Source organism: Lutra lutra, chromosome 8 (genome assembly GCF_902655055.1).
Source record: "Lutra lutra chromosome 8, mLutLut1.2, whole genome shotgun sequence".
In the NCBI taxonomy this organism is placed as follows: domain Eukaryota; kingdom Metazoa; phylum Chordata; class Mammalia; order Carnivora; family Mustelidae; genus Lutra; species Lutra lutra.
In genome coordinates, this window is record NC_062285.1 from 98,807,199 (window position 1) to 98,824,752 (window position 17,554).

The following is a 17,554-nucleotide window of genomic DNA, read 5'->3' on the forward strand; positions in this document are numbered from 1 at the left end:
AAGTGCTCTTAAGCCCGAGTGGTATTTTTAAAATAATATGTTTGTATATGAAATAATCAGAATGTGGCTTTGTATGAAAACATCTAATTTTTTTTTAAACAAATGTCAAAATATTACTGTATAATAATGGTGTGATTTTTTTTGTTGTTGTTGTTCCAGATTATATATGAACAGGAAGGGGTCTATATTCACTCACCTTGTGGAAAAACCAATGACCAAGACAGCTTGATTTCAGGAATATTACGTGTGTTAGAAAAGGTATGTTTTTAGTAAATGATTTTATTTAATAATTGTTTATGCAGTGGTTTATCTCCGAGGCATTATCAGTAAGTTTGAATTTCATGTGTAAGGTAAATTATGTAATTGAACAGTGATGAAAATGAAACATGAAAATATTTGTTAAAATGAAAATGATGTTAATGTAGAAATGATGTTAAAAGATGCTTTATTTAAAAAAATTTTTATAAGGTTTTATTTTTAAGTAATTTCTACAATCAGTGTGGGGCTTGAACTCACAAGCCTGTTATTAAGAGTCCCGTCCTTCACTGACTGAGCCAGCCAGGCACCCAAGGAAAAAAATATTTCCAATAGACCCATAAAGTGGCATGGAATATTAAAAACTTATGTAAAAGTTTCAGTATGATAAATTTTTTGTCATGAAAAATAAACAGAATTTAAAAATGTACATAAAATTTATTGTCAAGTAGTGGTTTACTTATGATATTGCATATTTAAAATGCTAATATTTAAGGGTTTAATAATTTCATTTTGGGTTCAGGGAATTAAATATAGGTAACTGAGAATGTAAGATGCTGCTGAATAGTAAATATAGTCCATAATTTCTTTTTCTAGGATGCTGAAGTAATAGTGGACTGGAGACCATTGGATGATGCTTTAGATTCTTCTAGTATTCTCTATGCTGGAAAGGTACTTAATGGGAGTGGCTAAAGGAAGTACCACTTTTATTTTTATTTTTTTGTTTTTGTGTTCATTCATCATTCACATATTCATTTATTCATTCCAGTGTAAGGAATGCCATTTTTATTCTTATTTTTATTTTTATTATTATTATTTTTAAAGATTTTATTTATTTATTTGACAGAAATCACAAGTAGGCAGAGTAGCAGGCAGAGAGAAAGGGGGAAGCAGGCTCCCCGCTGAGCAGAGAGCCCGATGTGGGTCTTGATCCCAGGGTCCTGAGACCATGACCTGAGCTGAAGGCAGAGGCTCAACCCACTTAGCCACCTAGGCACCCCAGGAATGCCATTTTTTAAACAACTTTTTTGAACTGTAATTCATATGCCATAGTATTTCTCTTTTAAAGTGTGTAAATCACTGGTGTTAATACATATAGAGTTGTGTAACCATTACTAATATCTAATTTTAGAACACTTCCATTACTCCTTAAAAAAGAAACTGTACCTTTTAGTAGTATACCCCTCATTCCCACTTAACTCCAGCCTCTTGCAACCAGTAATCTACTTTTTGTTTCTGCAAATTTGCCTATTGTGGACATTTCATCTAGATGGAATCATACAGTATGTGATCTTTCATGACTGGCTTCTTTCTCTTAGCCTGTTGTTTTCAGGGTTTATCCATGTTATAGCATATCTCAGTTCGTTCTTTTCCTTTTCCTTTTTCTTTTTCTTTTTCCTTTCTTTCTTTCTCTTTCTCTTTCACTCTCTCTCTTTCTTGCTTTCTTGCCTGCCTGCCGAACAGCATTGCAATTATGGAAATATAGTAGTCTCCCCTTATCCATTGGGTTACATTCCAAGACCCCCCCCCCCATTGGATGCCTGAGACCACAGATAGTATTGAACCCTATACATACTGTCTTTTTTCCTGTGCATACCTATAATAAAGTTTATAAGTTAGGCAAATGACATAGGCATTGTGACGTGGTGTTAGGCTACTAAATGTATGTACCTACTGTCAGAAGGTAGATCATCTGCTTCTAGATGGACCTTTGCTGACCACAGGTAACTCTTTGTGGAAGAGAGAAACCATGGATATGTGGTAGGAAGGACTACTATACCACATCTTGTACATTCATCAGTTGATGGATTTTTGGTGGTTTTTTTTTTAGTTTAAATAATGCTGACATGAACATTCACATACAAGTTTCTGTGTGGACATCTATTTTTCTCTTAAAAACCTAGTAGTGGAATTGTCAGGTTATATGATAGCAGTGAGTTTACCATTTGTATTGTATATTGACTTACTGTGGAATGTAGAGATTTCTGTTTTATCTCTAATTCACCCTGAAACTCAGGTTCAGTTCTCTGCATATCTTCTCAAAAATATCTATTTACTTATTTTTAAAAGATTTTATTTATTTATTTGTGAGAAAGGAAGAGAGCGAGGACAGGCAGGCGGATTCCCAGGCAGAGGGAGAAGCAGGCTCCCTGCTGAGCAAGGAGTCCCATGCAGGACTCTGATCCCAGGACCCTGAGATCATGACCCGAGCCGAAGGCATTGCTCGGCTGACTGAGCCACCCAGACAACCCTCTTCTCAAAATATTTCAACATGTATATGATCTTTGGATTTCATCTTTTTTTTTTTTAAGGATTAATTTATTTATTTGAGAGAGAGGAAGAGAGCCATTCACATGGGTGGAGGGAGATGGTGACAGACTGAGAGAGGGAGAGAGAGAATCCCAAGCAGACTCCTTGCTGAGTACAGAGCCTGACTGGCCCTGAGATCCATGACCTGAACCGAAATCAAGAGCTGGATGCTCAGCCAGCCGAGCCACCCAGGTGCCTCCAGTTTTCACCTTCTAGAGACATTTCTTCCAGAGCTGCCTTACAAGCTTGTTCTGAACTGGCTGCCCTTTTGGTTTGCTGTATAGCAGTTGTCTTGAAGATTCTTTTTGCCTCTTCCTCATAGTTTTATCCCCATTTCTTATATCCTGTGCTGTTTTTTATTTTGGTTTACTCCTTTGTTTTCATGCAGCTCTGGTGCTTCTGAAAAAAAGGATGTATGGGAGCAAAGAAATTACTTTCTTTAGACTTTTCTATCCTAATTCTGAATTGATAGCTTGGCTCACATAGAATTAGTTAAAAAGAAATTTTCCCACGTATTTTTTAACATTATTGCTCTACATTTGTCTAATTTCCTTTATTAATATTAAGTCTAATACATTCTAACTCCTGATCCATTTTATGTTTTTTTTTCACTTTAGAAGCTTTCATGATTGTCTCTTTGTTTCTTGTATTCTAGATGTCCTCATAGTAGCCTTTGTGGTCCTTTTTTTTTTTTAAAGATTTTATTTATTTATTTATTTATTTGACAGAGAGAAAGAGCGATCACAAGTAGGCAGAGAGGCAGGCAGAGAGAGAGAGGGAAGCAGACTCCCCGTTCAGCAGAGAGCCCGATGTGGGGCTCGACCCCAGGACCCTGAGATCATGACCTGAGCTGAAGGCAGAGGCTTAACCTACTGAGCCACCCAGGCGCCCCTTTGTGGTCCTTTTTATCCATTGTTCTGGGCACTTGATGGGCTCTTTTAATATGGAAACTTGTGTTCTTTAGTTAGTAAGAAATGTCGAATTATTTCCGTGATGATTTTTTTCTTCTGCTCCATTTTCTATTTTCTTTCTTTCTTGCACTCTTTAGACCTGGATTGGTCCTCTACTTTTTTAATCCTTTCTTTCCTGTTTTTAATTCTGTGTGTGTATGTGTGTGTATTTTTTCTAGGAAGTTCCTTCCATTTTTTTCTAATCATTCCTCATTTTCTTTTTTTTTTTTTTAACTTTTTTTTCCTGTTAACATATAATGTATTTTTAGCCCCAGGGGTACAGGTCTGTGAATTGTCAGGCTTACACACTTCACAGCACTCACCATAGCACATACCCTCTCCAATGTCCATAACCCAAACACCCTCTCCCCACCCGCTGGCAACCCTCCAGTTTGTTTTGTGAGATTAAGAATCTCTCATGGGGGGAAAAAAGTCTCTCTTATGGTTTGTTTCTCTCCCGATCCCATCTTGTTTCATTTTTTCTTTCCCTATCCCCCACCTTCCCACTTTGCCTCTCAAATTCCTCATATCAGGGAGAGCATATGACAGTTTCTTTCTCTGATTGACTTATTTCACTCAGCATAATACCCTCTAGTTCCATCCACATTGTTGCAAATGGCAAGATTTCATTTCTTTTGATTGCTGCATAGTACTCCATTATATAAAAAATATATATATATATATACACACATACACACACACACACACACACACACACACACATACTGCATCTTCTTTATCCATTCATCCGTTGATGGACATCTAGGTTCTTTTCATAGTTTGGCTATTGTGGAAATTGCTGCTATAAACATTCGGGTGCATGTGCCCCTTCGGGTCACAGTGTTTGTATCTTTAGGGTAAATACCCAGTAGTGCGATTGCCGGGTTGTAGGGTAGCTCTATTTTCAACCTTTGAGAAATCTCCATGCTGTGTTCTAGAATGGTTGCACCAGCTTGCATTCCCACTAATGGTGTAGGATAGGAGGGTTCCCCTTTCTCCACATCCTCGCCAACATCTGTCGTTTCCTGACTTGTTAATTTTAGCCATTTTGACTGGTGTGAGGTGGTACAATTTTCTTTTTTTTTAAGATGTTATTTGTTTGTCAGAGAGAGTATAAGCAGGGGGAGTAGCAGGTAGAGGGAGAAGCAGTCTCCCTGCTGAGCAAGGAGCCTGAAATGGGACTCAATCCCAGAACCCTGGAATTAGGACCTGAGCCAGAGGCAGATGATTAACCAACTGAGCCACCCAAACATCCCAGGTTTCTTCAGTTTTTTTTTTTTTTTTTAAGATTTTATTTATTTATTTGTGAGGGAGAGGGAGCACAGGCAGGGGGAGTGGCAGGCAGAGGGAGAAGTAGACTCCCCGCTGAACAGGGACCCCAATGTGGGACTTGATCCCAGGACCCTGGGATTATAACCTGAGCTGAAGGCTCACTTAAGTTAACTTAACTCACTTAACACTTAACTGACTGAGCCACCCAGGAATCCCTTAAGTTTCTTTAATTTTATTTTTCAGTTCTTCTGTTGCCTTTTTCATTTTTGCTATAGTTTTAATTTCTAAGACATTTTATTGTAAGTGTCCTTTTTCCAGTCCTTTGTAAAATAGCATCCTGATCTTTATGGATATATCTTTCCTTATTTCTAAAGAGTTTAAAGGTAGTTTTAAGATGTTTTTATCTCTATATAATCTGTTTCTTCTAATTGACTTTTTTCTCCTTGTTTCATTTGGACTTTTTTTTGTGTAGACTCTTGCCTTTGATGTTTGGTGATCTTTGTGGTGTGGTGCTTATTATTTAACAGCAGACACAAAAAAAAGTGATCGACTATCCTCTGTAGGTATAGGTAGGTATGGGTAGGCTTGGTAATCCCTTGGGGGAATCCCTAATGTTAAAATTAGATCCTTTCTCTTGGGCTAGTCATTTGCCTGAGATTCCTGCAGATTCCCTCCTGGAGAGCGTATGCCTGGATGCCAGTGTTCTGGGAACTGAGTGGAGAAAGAGAGCTGGAATTTCACTTATTCATTATATAGATGGACTTTTAATTAATTCTTATTTTCAGTGTGTTATCCCTTTGCTCAGTGTGCTTGGTTTCTCCTAATCCAGAAATAATCTGTTTTATTTTCTTTAACAAGTAACCCTCCAGCCTTCTGGACTTTTGTTAGTACTCTTTTTAGCTTGACCTCTACCCTAATTTCCAGAAGTACTTGATCGACCAGTTCCAAGTCTTTGGGCTGATGGCTCTCTGTAGATGTTTCTTAAGTCTTCCCCATTGATTTCATTCATTCAGTTTTCCTCTCTGTTTTTTCAGTCTACTTCTTCATTTTCTTGTGCCTTTATAATATCTTTCTGTTCCTACAGATTTTCCATTTTTTCTTTTTGAAAAATTACAGTAGCAGTACATGAGTACATTCTTGTAAAAATATTCAAGTAATACAAACAATAGAAATCGAAGTCCTGCTTTACTAGAATCCTGTTCTTTATCTGTCCCTGTTTAGTGTATCTTGCCAGACTTTTATCTGTATACATTTCATTATTGGTCTGTCGAGACCTAGTTTTTTTTTTTTCTATGTCTTTACACTGTCCTATTTTTATTTTTTACTTAAATGGGACAAAAAATTGAAATTCATCTTAACTTGCTTTTCTGATTTTTTTTTTTTTCTTTTAAAGATTTTATTTATTTGAGAGAGAAAGAGAGAGAACAAGCAGGGGAAGGGGTAGAGGGAGAAGGAGAAGCAGACTCCCTGGCAAGGGGAGAGCCTGTTGGCAGGGCTTGAGGGCTTCCACCTGAGTGGAAGGCAGACACTTAACTGACTGAGCCACTCAGGCATCCCAAGTTTCTTTAGTTTTTTTTTGTTTTGTTTTGTTTTTTAAGATTTTATTTATTTCTGAGAGAGAGTGTGCATGTGCAGGGGGAGGGGCGGAGGAGGAAGGAGAGGGACTAGAGAGAGAGAATCTTGAGCAGATTCCACGCTGAGTGTGAACCCAATGTGTGGCTCCATCTCAGGTCCTGAGATCCTGACCTGAGCTGAAACCAAGAGTCAGACACAACAAGCCAAGCCACCCAGGTGCCCCTTAACTTCTTTTTTTTCTTTCTTTCTTTCTTTCTTTTCTTTTTTTTGAAGATTTTATTTATTTATTTGCCAGAGAGAGAAACTGCGAAAGAGGGAACACAAGCAAGCCTGGAGTGGGAGAGGGAGAAGCAGGCTCCCTACTGAGCAGGGAGCCCAATGTGGGGCTCCATCCCAGGACCCTGGGATCATGACCTGAGCCGAAGGCAGACGCTTAACCCTCTGAGCCACCCAGGCACTCCTTAACTTATTTTTCTTTGATTGTTTCTATAGTTGGATGTCTTCTATATGCTTGTTCCTTCATATTTCTTCTTGACTTGCTTGTGCATACCATTTGTTTTTCTGTTTTGATATTTGCCTATTTCTAAATAATTTGGTAGGTGTTGTTTTTGTTGTCTGGATGTTTTTCTTTTGTCTGCTGTACATTTTGAAAACATTTTCACCCAGTCTTGTTTATTTTTAACATACCTGTGCTACCTTTTATTGTATAGGAATTAAATATTTTTATTTAAATTATTAATATTGAATTTTAGACTTTTAGTTTTATTCTCTTTTAAAATGTTAAGTTCTGTAGAACTATACATGTAGTATGTTATTTGTAGCTCTTAGCAAATTTTGAGAAATATGCAACCAGTGGTGGTTTAAATAAAATTGCTATCTTGGTTATTTTTCTCAAATAACTACAGATCTACAGGTTTGGAGTGATTCTCCTGTTTTTTCTCTTGCAGTCATAACATGGCTGCCATATTTTTACGCATCATAGCTACATTCAAAGTAGGGGAAAGTGGAAAAGGGATGAGGCTTTTTTATTAGGAAAGCAAAAGCATTTCCAAAAGCCCTGCAGTTGACCTCTGCTTTTATTTCATTGGCAACACTAACTGCATGGGCAAGCTTTTCTTTCTTGGCAGGGGCGGGGTGTGGGTGGGGGGGATGATCACATGGTATGGGGTTGGGGGGTGTGGAGAAGTGGTGGGGATGGAGTGGGTGGTAGGTGAAGATAGAAAAGGATAGGAAATAGTGGTTGGTCCTCCCACCAGTGATGTCTGTCATAATCTCCAAACTTTATGGAGAAGTTGAGAATATGTTGTTAAATGAAATTAATTCTAGTTTTAGTACCTAAATATTTTATATGTATATTTTTTTTAGGACTCCAGTTCAGTTGTAGAGTGGACGCAGGTCCCAAAGGAAAGAGGTCATCGGGGATCGGAACATCTGAACAGTTACGAAGCAGAGTGGGACATGGTCAATACAGTTCCATCTAAAAAGAAACCACATACCACTGGAGGTATGAAGTAAATCTTTTGAAATCTTAAACTGATCTGCTACAATATAATAAAAATAAAAGTGCAGAGAAAATTCTTTAATGTTTCTCTATCACAAGGATGATTTGGTGCTTTAATACATTGAACTCCTATTTTAGTTATATTCCCTCTTCATCTCTTTTTGTTGGCTGTTAACTTTGTAAAAAAAAAAAAAAAGTCCTTAAAAATACATATTCTGTTTTGTAGTTATTCATGGCAATTTAAAAAATTGCTTTAGATTTCTCTCATGCATGTTTTTCTAGCCTTAAAAAAAAAAAAATGTTATTTCATCCTAAAGCACCAGGGGGAGATGGAGTATACCACTAAATCATACTGTTCTAATTTCAGTGCTTACTGAGACCTTCACAGCTCATTATAGTCTCCCATTTATGTATGTCCAGGAACTGTTCTCCTTTATGTATTACATGTGTATATTTAAATCTGTGCTGCTTTGTGGTGATAATCTACATGTAGATAACAAAAAAGAGCCAAGCTAACAGCCTGATAGAACATATATACTACACCAAATATGATTTAGGTAGCCCATTTAATGATGTAGTCACGTCTATTTGTGATTCCTTTAAAAATAGTAAATACTCATACAGAGTTAAAATGTTTTTTTTTCCTTATTGATTAATTTGTGTTTTATAACTAAAAGGACATTTAATTTCTTGCTGATTTTAGTCTGAGTTTATGATTTATCCACATTTCCCAATTCAGAAAACCTGGCCAAAATTGGCTAGAATGTGTAATGCTACATTTCTACATCATTGTTACCCAGTGAATCTGATTTTCATGTATGGCCTGGGGAATCACTCTCATATACAGTAGTTACACTTTGTACTGTATCATTTCTTGGAAACAGTGGCAATTAAGAAGTTAATAGTAACTCATAAGCTTTTGGTGAATTAAAATCAGATCATGCCGGTGTGTTGTTTTTGGTTTTTGTTTTTTTCCTTTCTGGCATTCTTTTTCTATTGAAAATGAAGGTTCTTACCAGAGCAATACAAAGTGTTAAGATAAGACCACAGGGTTTTAGTATATTTAGCATGTGAAGTGGTTTTTAACTGCTCTAGATTAGATCTTCAGGATTAAGTTATGTGAATTGTTCTTTTTTTTTTTTTTTTTAAAGATTTTATTTATTTATTTGACAGAGAGAGATCACAAGTAGACAGAGAGGCAGGCAGAGAGAGAGAGAGAGAGAGAGGGAAGCAGGCTCCCTGCCGAGCAGAGAGCCCGATGCGGGACTCGATCCCAGGACCCTGAGATCATGACCTGAGCCGAAGGCAGCGGCTTAACCCACTGAGCCACCCAGGCGCCCTGTTCTTTTTTTCTTTGTTGTTGCCTAATATTGTTGATTTCTTGAAAATGAAAATGTCAGGCAATTGGAAAGAGCAAGGGAGTGAGTTTTCAGAATTCCATAAAAGAAAGAAGCATTACGTGTATGAGAAGAGCATAATCTGACAATAAACATCTTTTTAGATTAGCAGTTTTCAGCTTTGGCTGCACATTGAAATAACCTGGGGAGGTTAATATTTTTTAAAAAGTACTAATGCCTGTGTTTCATCCCAATGAATTAAATCAGACTCTAGGGATGGAAACTAGGCATTTGTATTTTTTAAATGCTGTCCTGTTGATTTTAATGTACAGAACTGAGAACCTGTGTGTAACTGTGTAGTTTAGCAAAAAACCACAGATGTAAATACTGCTTATATGGCTTGGCCATGCACTATGACTTATAAAGAGCCTTTATCAATTATTATAAAAGTTAAGGAGACATTTTCTTTTTTTTCTTAGTATTTAAAAAAATTTATGAGTGTATACAGTAGTAGAAAATGGTATTGAACACAATATGACCCAGTATGCATACACATGCATGTATTTGGCAGGAGTTACGAAGTATAGTACATTCTATCCCATGCCATCCCTTCTTCTCCCAGACTATCTCATCCAATTATATCTCATCAAAAATTCTTCCTAAAGGAGATACTTTCTGAGCTTGATGTTTCAGAGTTCAAATTTATGCCATTATGAAACATTTTTATATGTTTAAAAAGCATTTTTTCTAATTTTATTCATCATTGTATAGTTTTCCTATTTTATACTTTTTACTTTTTGTGTGACAAAGGAAATTGGGACAAAACTTAGAAAATTGACTATTAAAGACTTAACTTTCTTTATATTTTTTAAGAGTTTCTATTACAAAGTCTTTGTTTTCATATACCAGATTAAATATTTTAAAAATGTTTCTTCCCAGAACAACAGATTCCCATCATATTCTGTACACCCATCCAAATAAAATGTCATGTCCTTGGTGTTAATTCTGTTCAAGACATAGAGGGACTTACTGAACTGTTTTAGTTTTACTCTTCTTCTGTTATGGTTAGTTGTCCCATGTCATTGTGTTGGGGATACTTCTTACATGTATTTGGTAACATCATTCATCAAAATAATTCATTTTTTTAAAGATTTTTATTAATTTGAGAGAGAGAGTATGCATGCAGGCACATGGGAGGGAGAAGCAGACTCCCTGCTGAGCAGGGAGCCTGATGTGGGACTTGATCCCAGGACTCCAGGATTAGAAGCATGACCAAAGGTAGATGCTTAACCAACTGAGCCACCCAGGTGCCGCAGAACTAATTAGTTTTATTTACCTTTAAGAGAGAAAAGGAAATTTTGAGTTAATTCGAATTTGTTAGTTTTCTTTTTGTAACCCTATTTCTGGTTAGCTATTGGTGGTAGACTAAATTGCAGGTTTCTTTTATGTTGACTTGGTACCAGGTTATTCATTTATTCAGTGCATCTTTGAGTACCTGCTATGTGCTAGTTACTCTTCTAGGCATTGAGATTATAATTATGAACAAAATAAAGTTCTTATTCTCATGAAGCTTATTATGTTCAAGTAAAGGGGCTTCCAGAATTGACCTGTAATGTTTCTTTCATTGTTTATCAGAGCTTCAAGTGAGGAAATGTATAAGGCATTTTCTATTTCATATGTGATGTGTTTCTTCAATTAACATGGGAAAAATCTGTGTAAAAGTTTTATTTTTGAATATGCACAAACTCCTGATAATTCATATAGCTTGCATGTATTTATATTTTTCATATGATTTTCTTGCATTAATTTATAGTCTTTCTATGTAATTTAAGAACTTAATTTTTAAAATTGTCTATATCTAGGGCGCCTGGGTGGCTCAGTGGGTTAAGCTGCTGCCTTCGGCTCAGGTCATGATCTCAGGGTCCTGGGATCGAGTCCCACATCGGGCTCTCTGCTCAGCAGGAAGCCTGCTTCCCTCTCTCTCTCTCTCTGCCTGCCTCTCCGTCTACTTGTGATCTCTCTCTGTCAAATAAATAAATAAAATCTTTAAAAAAAAAAATGAAATTGTCTATATCTAGTTTTTCATTGCTCTGAAAGTATTTTTAGTCTTTGCAAATAATCTAGTAGTCCTAAATACATTCGCATGTAAATGATTCAGGAAGACATTGGAATTCTAGAATTGTTTTCACTTTGGTATTAACTTGTAGTGGTGTTATGAGCTCTGATATAAATTCCAGTGAAATATGATGTAGTCAAGTGGGCACATGGGGCTTAATGTAGTATCAGACTTAGGTGTGAGTGCATCATCTGAACTGGTATGGAACCTAGGCAGGACACTGTAGAGATAAATCACTTTATAGTCTTTCTGGACTTCTTTCAAATGATACTTAAGTGTCCATGAAATAGTGATGATGCCTGTATTTTTTGTAGGTAGAGTTTCTGTAAGCTGTAGATTTCTTTGTGTCATATTAGGAGATCTGTTTGTTGGAGCTGATGGAGCTATGGTGTTCCCGACTATTATAGGAAGGTGACATATATGCAGGTCAACACTGATCTACCCTTTTATTAAGTTCTGTAAGCACATTATCTTCTATGCAGTTTTTGTTTGTGGAGCTGATAGTGTGGAGTTGAGTTAAGATCTTGAATAACAGGATAGTGTAACTGTTCTTAGGAAATAACATTAGAGAAATGGATTTTTAAAATTTCGGAGATATGCCTATGTCCAAGTTAAAATAGGTAAAAATGGCATTTTTGGATAAAAATTATAAGTAGTAGTGGGAAAGTAACATTTTTCCCCTTGTTCTTTAAAGTTTTATTTATGTATTTTTTAAGCTGCTTGTTATCAGGTATGCTATTGTTCACAAACCTAAGATTTTTTTTTTTTTTAAAGATTTTATTTATTTATTTGACAGAGAGAGAGAGATCACAAGTAGGCAGAGAGGCAGGCAGAGAGAGAGAGAGACGGAAGCAGGCTCCCCCTGAGCAGAGAGCCCGACGCGGGGCTCGATCCCAGAACCCTGGGATCATGACCTGAGCCGAAGGCAGAGGCTTTAACCCACTGAGCCACCCAGGCGCCCCAAACCTAAGATTTTTTTAAGCTTCTATAACTAGCCCTCAAACTCAGAAAATAATTTATGTTACTATAGTTTGGATTGAACTGAGGTCTTACTTTAGTAGATTGAATTTGTGGAAGATTGAATATATTCATTCTTTTTTCTTAAAAATATGGAATGCTTCACAAATTCATGTGTCATCCTTGCATAGGAGCCATGCTAATCTTCTCTGTATCGTGCCAATTTTATATATGTGCTGCTGAAGCAAGCACTGTATTCATTCTCTTTGAAGCACTCACAACTTAGTTATATTTTCATCCTCAACTCCCCACTGCTCTTTGGGTTTTTGCAAATAAAATGTCTGTTGGTATATTTACTCCAGTGTTATTATTTTTTTTTAAAGATTTTATTTATTCATTTGACAGACAGAGATCAAAAGTAGGCAGAGAGGCAGGCCGAGAGAGAGGAGGAAGCAGACTCCCTGCTGAGCAGAGAGCCTGATGTGAGGCTCCATCCCAGGCCCTGGGACCATGACCTGAGCTGAAGGCAGAGGCTTTAATCCACTGAGCCACCCAGGCACCCTCCAGTGTTACTTTTTTATACCAGTGTATTTACCTTCACTCAGTGTAGTCTAGTAAAAATAATTGTAAAAGGAAGTGAGGAAGTAAAGGGTTTTTGTTTTATTTTTAATGACTCACCGGGAGCATCATGCAATTTGTATTTGGCAGGGGATGGGGGGAGTGGGCAGTGGAAAAGAGTAACATTTATTGAATATTTGCTATATAATTGGCACTATACTAATTAGTGAAAAGTATGATCTCTTTTAATTCTTAGAATAACATTGGGAGGTAAGTATAATTATCTCCATTTTTACAGATGAAGAAACCAAGGCTCAGAGATTTTAACTTATTTGCCCCAGATCATTCAGTTAGTAAGATGGTGGTGCTGTAATTTGAATCCAGCCTGCATACTTCCAAAGCCATAGTCATTTTTGGACAAGCTTTTACTTGAAATAGGGATAACATTTTTTTCACTTTGTATTGCAGTAAGATGATTATTTTCAGAACTATTCTTTTAAGAAAATGTATGTTGCCATTTCTAATACAGGTAGAAGCCATAGTAATGTGAATGCTATAGTCATTCTCTAGGTTCAACAAGTATCTGTTAGGCAGTCATGAAGAGCGCTGTCAGTACCTTTTGAAAGGGTGAACAAAAATATTTTGCCCCACTTTCTTGTTTTTAAGATGCTCCAAGTCATAGAAATGGGAAAAGCAAATGGTCATTCCTGTTCAGTTTGACAGACCTGAAATCAATCAAGCAAAACAAAGAGGGTATGGGCTGGTCGTATTTGGTATTCTGTCTAAAGGATGACGTCGTTCTCCCTGCTCTGCACTTTCATCAAGGAGATAGCAAACTACTGATTGACTCTCTTGAAAAATATGTGGTATTGTGTGAGTAAGTATCAAATTATTTTCTACTTATTGAAACTGGATTGTTGTATTGGTCCCAAGACAAACAATTTTTACTTGTCATTGGGCATCAGTGACCTGTGTGCAGACAAGGGCACAAGCAGCATTGTTCTTTCTTGGATATTGACTGCTTTGAATGAGTGGTTGAATAAAATTTTGCCATTTTGGTACTTTGGATCTGAAACTTATCACCTTATTACTGTTCTAAAGAAAAGAGTGGTCCCATATTTTTTATACACATTTAAATGAATGATGATGCATCAGTAACTTATGGATTATATATTTAGGCAATTAACCTTTTATTACATATTGTCTGTTAAAGGTAGAATTTTATTTGTAATGTTGTATATTTAAATATAGCAAGTCTAAGGCCTTTATAAAATTTTTATAGGTGTGGAAGATAGAGCTTTCTCACTTTCCAAAAATCTGGAATATATTTATATATATTTTATATATATTTTGTGTGTGTGTGTGTGCATATATATATATTCATTCATTCATTCATTCATTCATTCACCTGTGTGCATTTGTACTCTCATATTCTTTCTTGCTTTCACTTCCTACAAATATATTTTGAGTATCAAAGTTCTGAGCACTGTGCTAGTTGCTTGATAGTTAGTAGTGAACATAACAGGCTGTTCCTGGATATCTGAGAGTTTATGGTTTTGTGAAGGATGCCAACCAGTAAATGGCAGTAAAACTCAAGATGAAGTACAAGGTGCTTTGGGAGATCCTAGGAAGTGAAGAAGGTCCCTCATTCAGACTAGGGTTTGGGTGGGATTTAGGGAAGACTTTCTGGAGGAAGTAGTATCTGTATTAGACCTGACAAATGAGTAAATGTTAGCACAAAAGAGAAGGAAATTAATTTAGAGGAAGAGATGTTTTAGATAGAGGGAAGAATATAAAACATGATGTAATCATAGAACAGAGTAATTGAATAACACAGGTCTGCATACTGGGGGACAGAGGGTACCAAATTTAAAGATGAAGCTGGAGAGCTGAGTAAATGTCAGAGCATGAGGATCTTGTAAATCATTTTAGCTGTTTGTTCCAGTCATCTAGATGAGATTATAGCGGCATGAATTAGGGGAGTGACAGGAAAGATAGAAGTATTGGAGAAAAATATTTAGGGTTTGATTTTGTGATTGAGTGGTATGTGGACGTGAGAAGAAGGGAGAAGTTGAGATTTTTAGCTTGGGGGACTGTAGGGATGAGTGTTAACCTTATTAATAATGTCACTTTATAATAGTGTAATATATCTAAATTTAGATTATATAAATATAGTAGTCATCCAAAAGTCGGAAAATATTGGCTGTGTTTTCTGATATGAAATTCTCCCTCCTGCCATGTTGAACATCTCTGGCTGGCACTAGGCATAGATTAGTACCAATATCCGTAAGAAAGTTAGGCCTGGTTGGCAGTATGTGGGTCTTAAATCTTGAAGTGGGAAGCTTTGAATAGGTTACCACCTGGGGGTGGGAGTAGGGAGTTTAAGTAGATTTCAGGAGGGACATGATTAGAATAAAAGGTTTGGTTGTTGAATAGCAGGTGTTAAAGACTTGGGGGTTTTAGTACTATAGCAAGTTCTGTATCGGTCAGTGTTGTGATGTAACTGTCAGAAAAGAGTTCATTCAATTTGAGACCATTGAGGAAAGCATAATGTTGAGGATGAAGTGGTAGTTCCTCTCTACCCTTTACTGGTGTTTACCTTGGAGAACCAGGGTTGTGTTAAATGTACTAGACTGTACTGTATAGAAAAGGTGACCAGTGTGTGTTGAGAGGGATCAGAGTGGTATGAAGAACATTAGAAGGATGTGGAGGTTTAATTTACAGAGTAGGAGTTTTGGTGCAACATTAAATAAAATCCAAACTTACTAGGGTTGATGGAGTCCTGCACTGCCTTATTAACTCTGTTTACATCTCTTAAGCCTCACCTCATGCTGTTCTCTTTTATATTCTAGCCATATAGTTTTCTTTCCGTTCCTGAAACATACCAGACTCTTGAGTTAGGGTCCTGTGTGTATGCTGTGTTTTTTTGTTTCTTTGTTTTGTTTGTTGCCTGGACTATTTTTCTCCCTTTCTGATCCTAACATCTCAGTTTAATGTCACTTACTCAGAGAGGCATATCTGGATACCCCTCCCAAGTAATGTAGGTTCCCACCCCAATTTCTTTTTCATTGTCTCATTTCCTTCTTTGCATCATAATTCTTAATAGAATAATGTTAACTCTTTACTTTTTAAGTATTCTACTCTAGAATGTATGCCCACAAAAGCAGAGATTACATCTCTTTTGTTTACATTTTAGGTTCCTAGCCACAGTACCTGGCACATAATATCTGCACAATAATTTCAGTGGAATGAATAAATGGCATAGTACTTAACCAGTTCTACAAATAATTTTGAAAGAGTTGTTATAAGAACTATATCATAGATTTGTTTTGTATGACTCCAAAGAGCAATTAGAAGAAACAGGTTGTAGCTCAGGAATTAGAGAGTTTTGTATCCTGGATGGACTCAGCAATCACTTAGGTGTTTTGAGAGTATGTGTACCTTGAATGTGTGTTGGTGGTGTTTTAATGAGGGTTGTATGTGAAACTTCTTTACAAATGCAGAAAAGGAAACAAAAGTAAGGAGCAAATATAGGAATCAGATGATGGTAAAAATATCATTATTGGTGAGGCTTAGATGTGCAGCATCATAATAATTGACTCCATCGTAATTTTGAAGTCACCCAGTTACCATTGTTGAACAACTACAGGTCTTCCTATTGAGGATAGACTGATAGACGTGAATGAAAGCAGACTGGAAAGCCCCTTCTATGTTGGTAGGTAAATCCGAGAGAGAGAGAGAGAGAGAGAGAGGTGTGTGCACACCTGGAAAGGATAGTTTATGCCAAGCACGCACCTTACTCTTTGCTGATCTCAGTATCAGATATGTCCTAGCGAAAAGGAGAGTTTAATAGAAGTTTATTTTCCATTTAAAAACAGGAAGCCATGGGAATGGTGTTCCTCCATATATATATAAATATTACATATATACATTTAATTTTTTATTCAACAGGTTTATTTTTGAGGACCTCTTATGTTCTAGACACTCTGTGCTAACTTGCTGGAAAAAGTAATAAAAAAAAAAAACGGGCTCTGCCTTCATGAAGTTTGTACTATTGTGGGAGAAACAGACATTACTTATGCAAATAAAGGTAGCATTTTAGCTGTAATAAATACTCCAAATAAGAGATGTGTAGAACTGTAACAGCATAGAATAGGATATTTTTAAAGTTGTTTTGTGTGTCAGTAGTAATTGAAGCTCTGAGAGACAATGAAATTAAGGAGAGGATAAAATGGGACATGATGTGCGCATCAGTGATTAACTGCAACCTTTAATGACCTGGTCAAAGAGAAGAACTAACAAAGGAGAATAACCTCCCTCCCTATACTTGTTGTTTTGTCTTTTCCTTTTGGGCTTTGTCGTTCAATTTATGGTCAACCAGGGTTATGGCCATTCTTGGTGGGTGGCGGGGGGGGGGGCGGTTGTCGGGGTGGTGGTAGAAAGAGATGGCCTAAAGTGAGTTCTTCAAAAACCACTGCTAATACCAGCCACTTTTCCACTGTGTATTTTTCTTTGATACTGGGGGCTAATTTATTCTTTGCCCCCTAGATGGTCTGAAATATATAAAAATAATTTATCAGATATTTTATCTCCAAGGCCCCTCTGTACCCTAAGCTGAAAACAAACTCTTCCTCTTCTCTTTCCCATCAAATTATACCCAATTATATTGCACAGTAGAACTCACCAGAGATTATATGTTGAGCCTAAGTGGTAGAATATAGAT

General features: G+C 36.7%; 1 protein-coding gene and 1 non-coding gene across 4 annotated transcripts in view; one reads left to right on the forward strand and one right to left on the reverse strand.

Annotated features, from left to right (window-relative positions):
• TBC1D15 (TBC1 domain family member 15) overlaps positions 1–17,554 on the forward strand; it is a 66,453-nt gene that overhangs the window by 14,210 nt on the left and 34,689 nt on the right. For all 3 annotated transcript variants that reach the window (XM_047741062.1, XM_047741060.1, XM_047741061.1), the window contains 4 exons: positions 160–258; positions 853–927; positions 7,728–7,866; positions 13,498–13,708. In XM_047741062.1, the coding sequence (XP_047597018.1) occupies positions 160–258; positions 853–927; positions 7,728–7,866; positions 13,498–13,708 (524 nt within the window). The remainder of the gene's footprint in view (positions 1–159; positions 259–852; positions 928–7,727; positions 7,867–13,497; positions 13,709–17,554) is intronic.
• Positions 12,420–12,525, reverse strand: LOC125108065 (U6 spliceosomal RNA). The gene has a single exon (XR_007129755.1). It is a non-coding gene; the product is annotated as a U6 spliceosomal RNA (small nuclear RNA).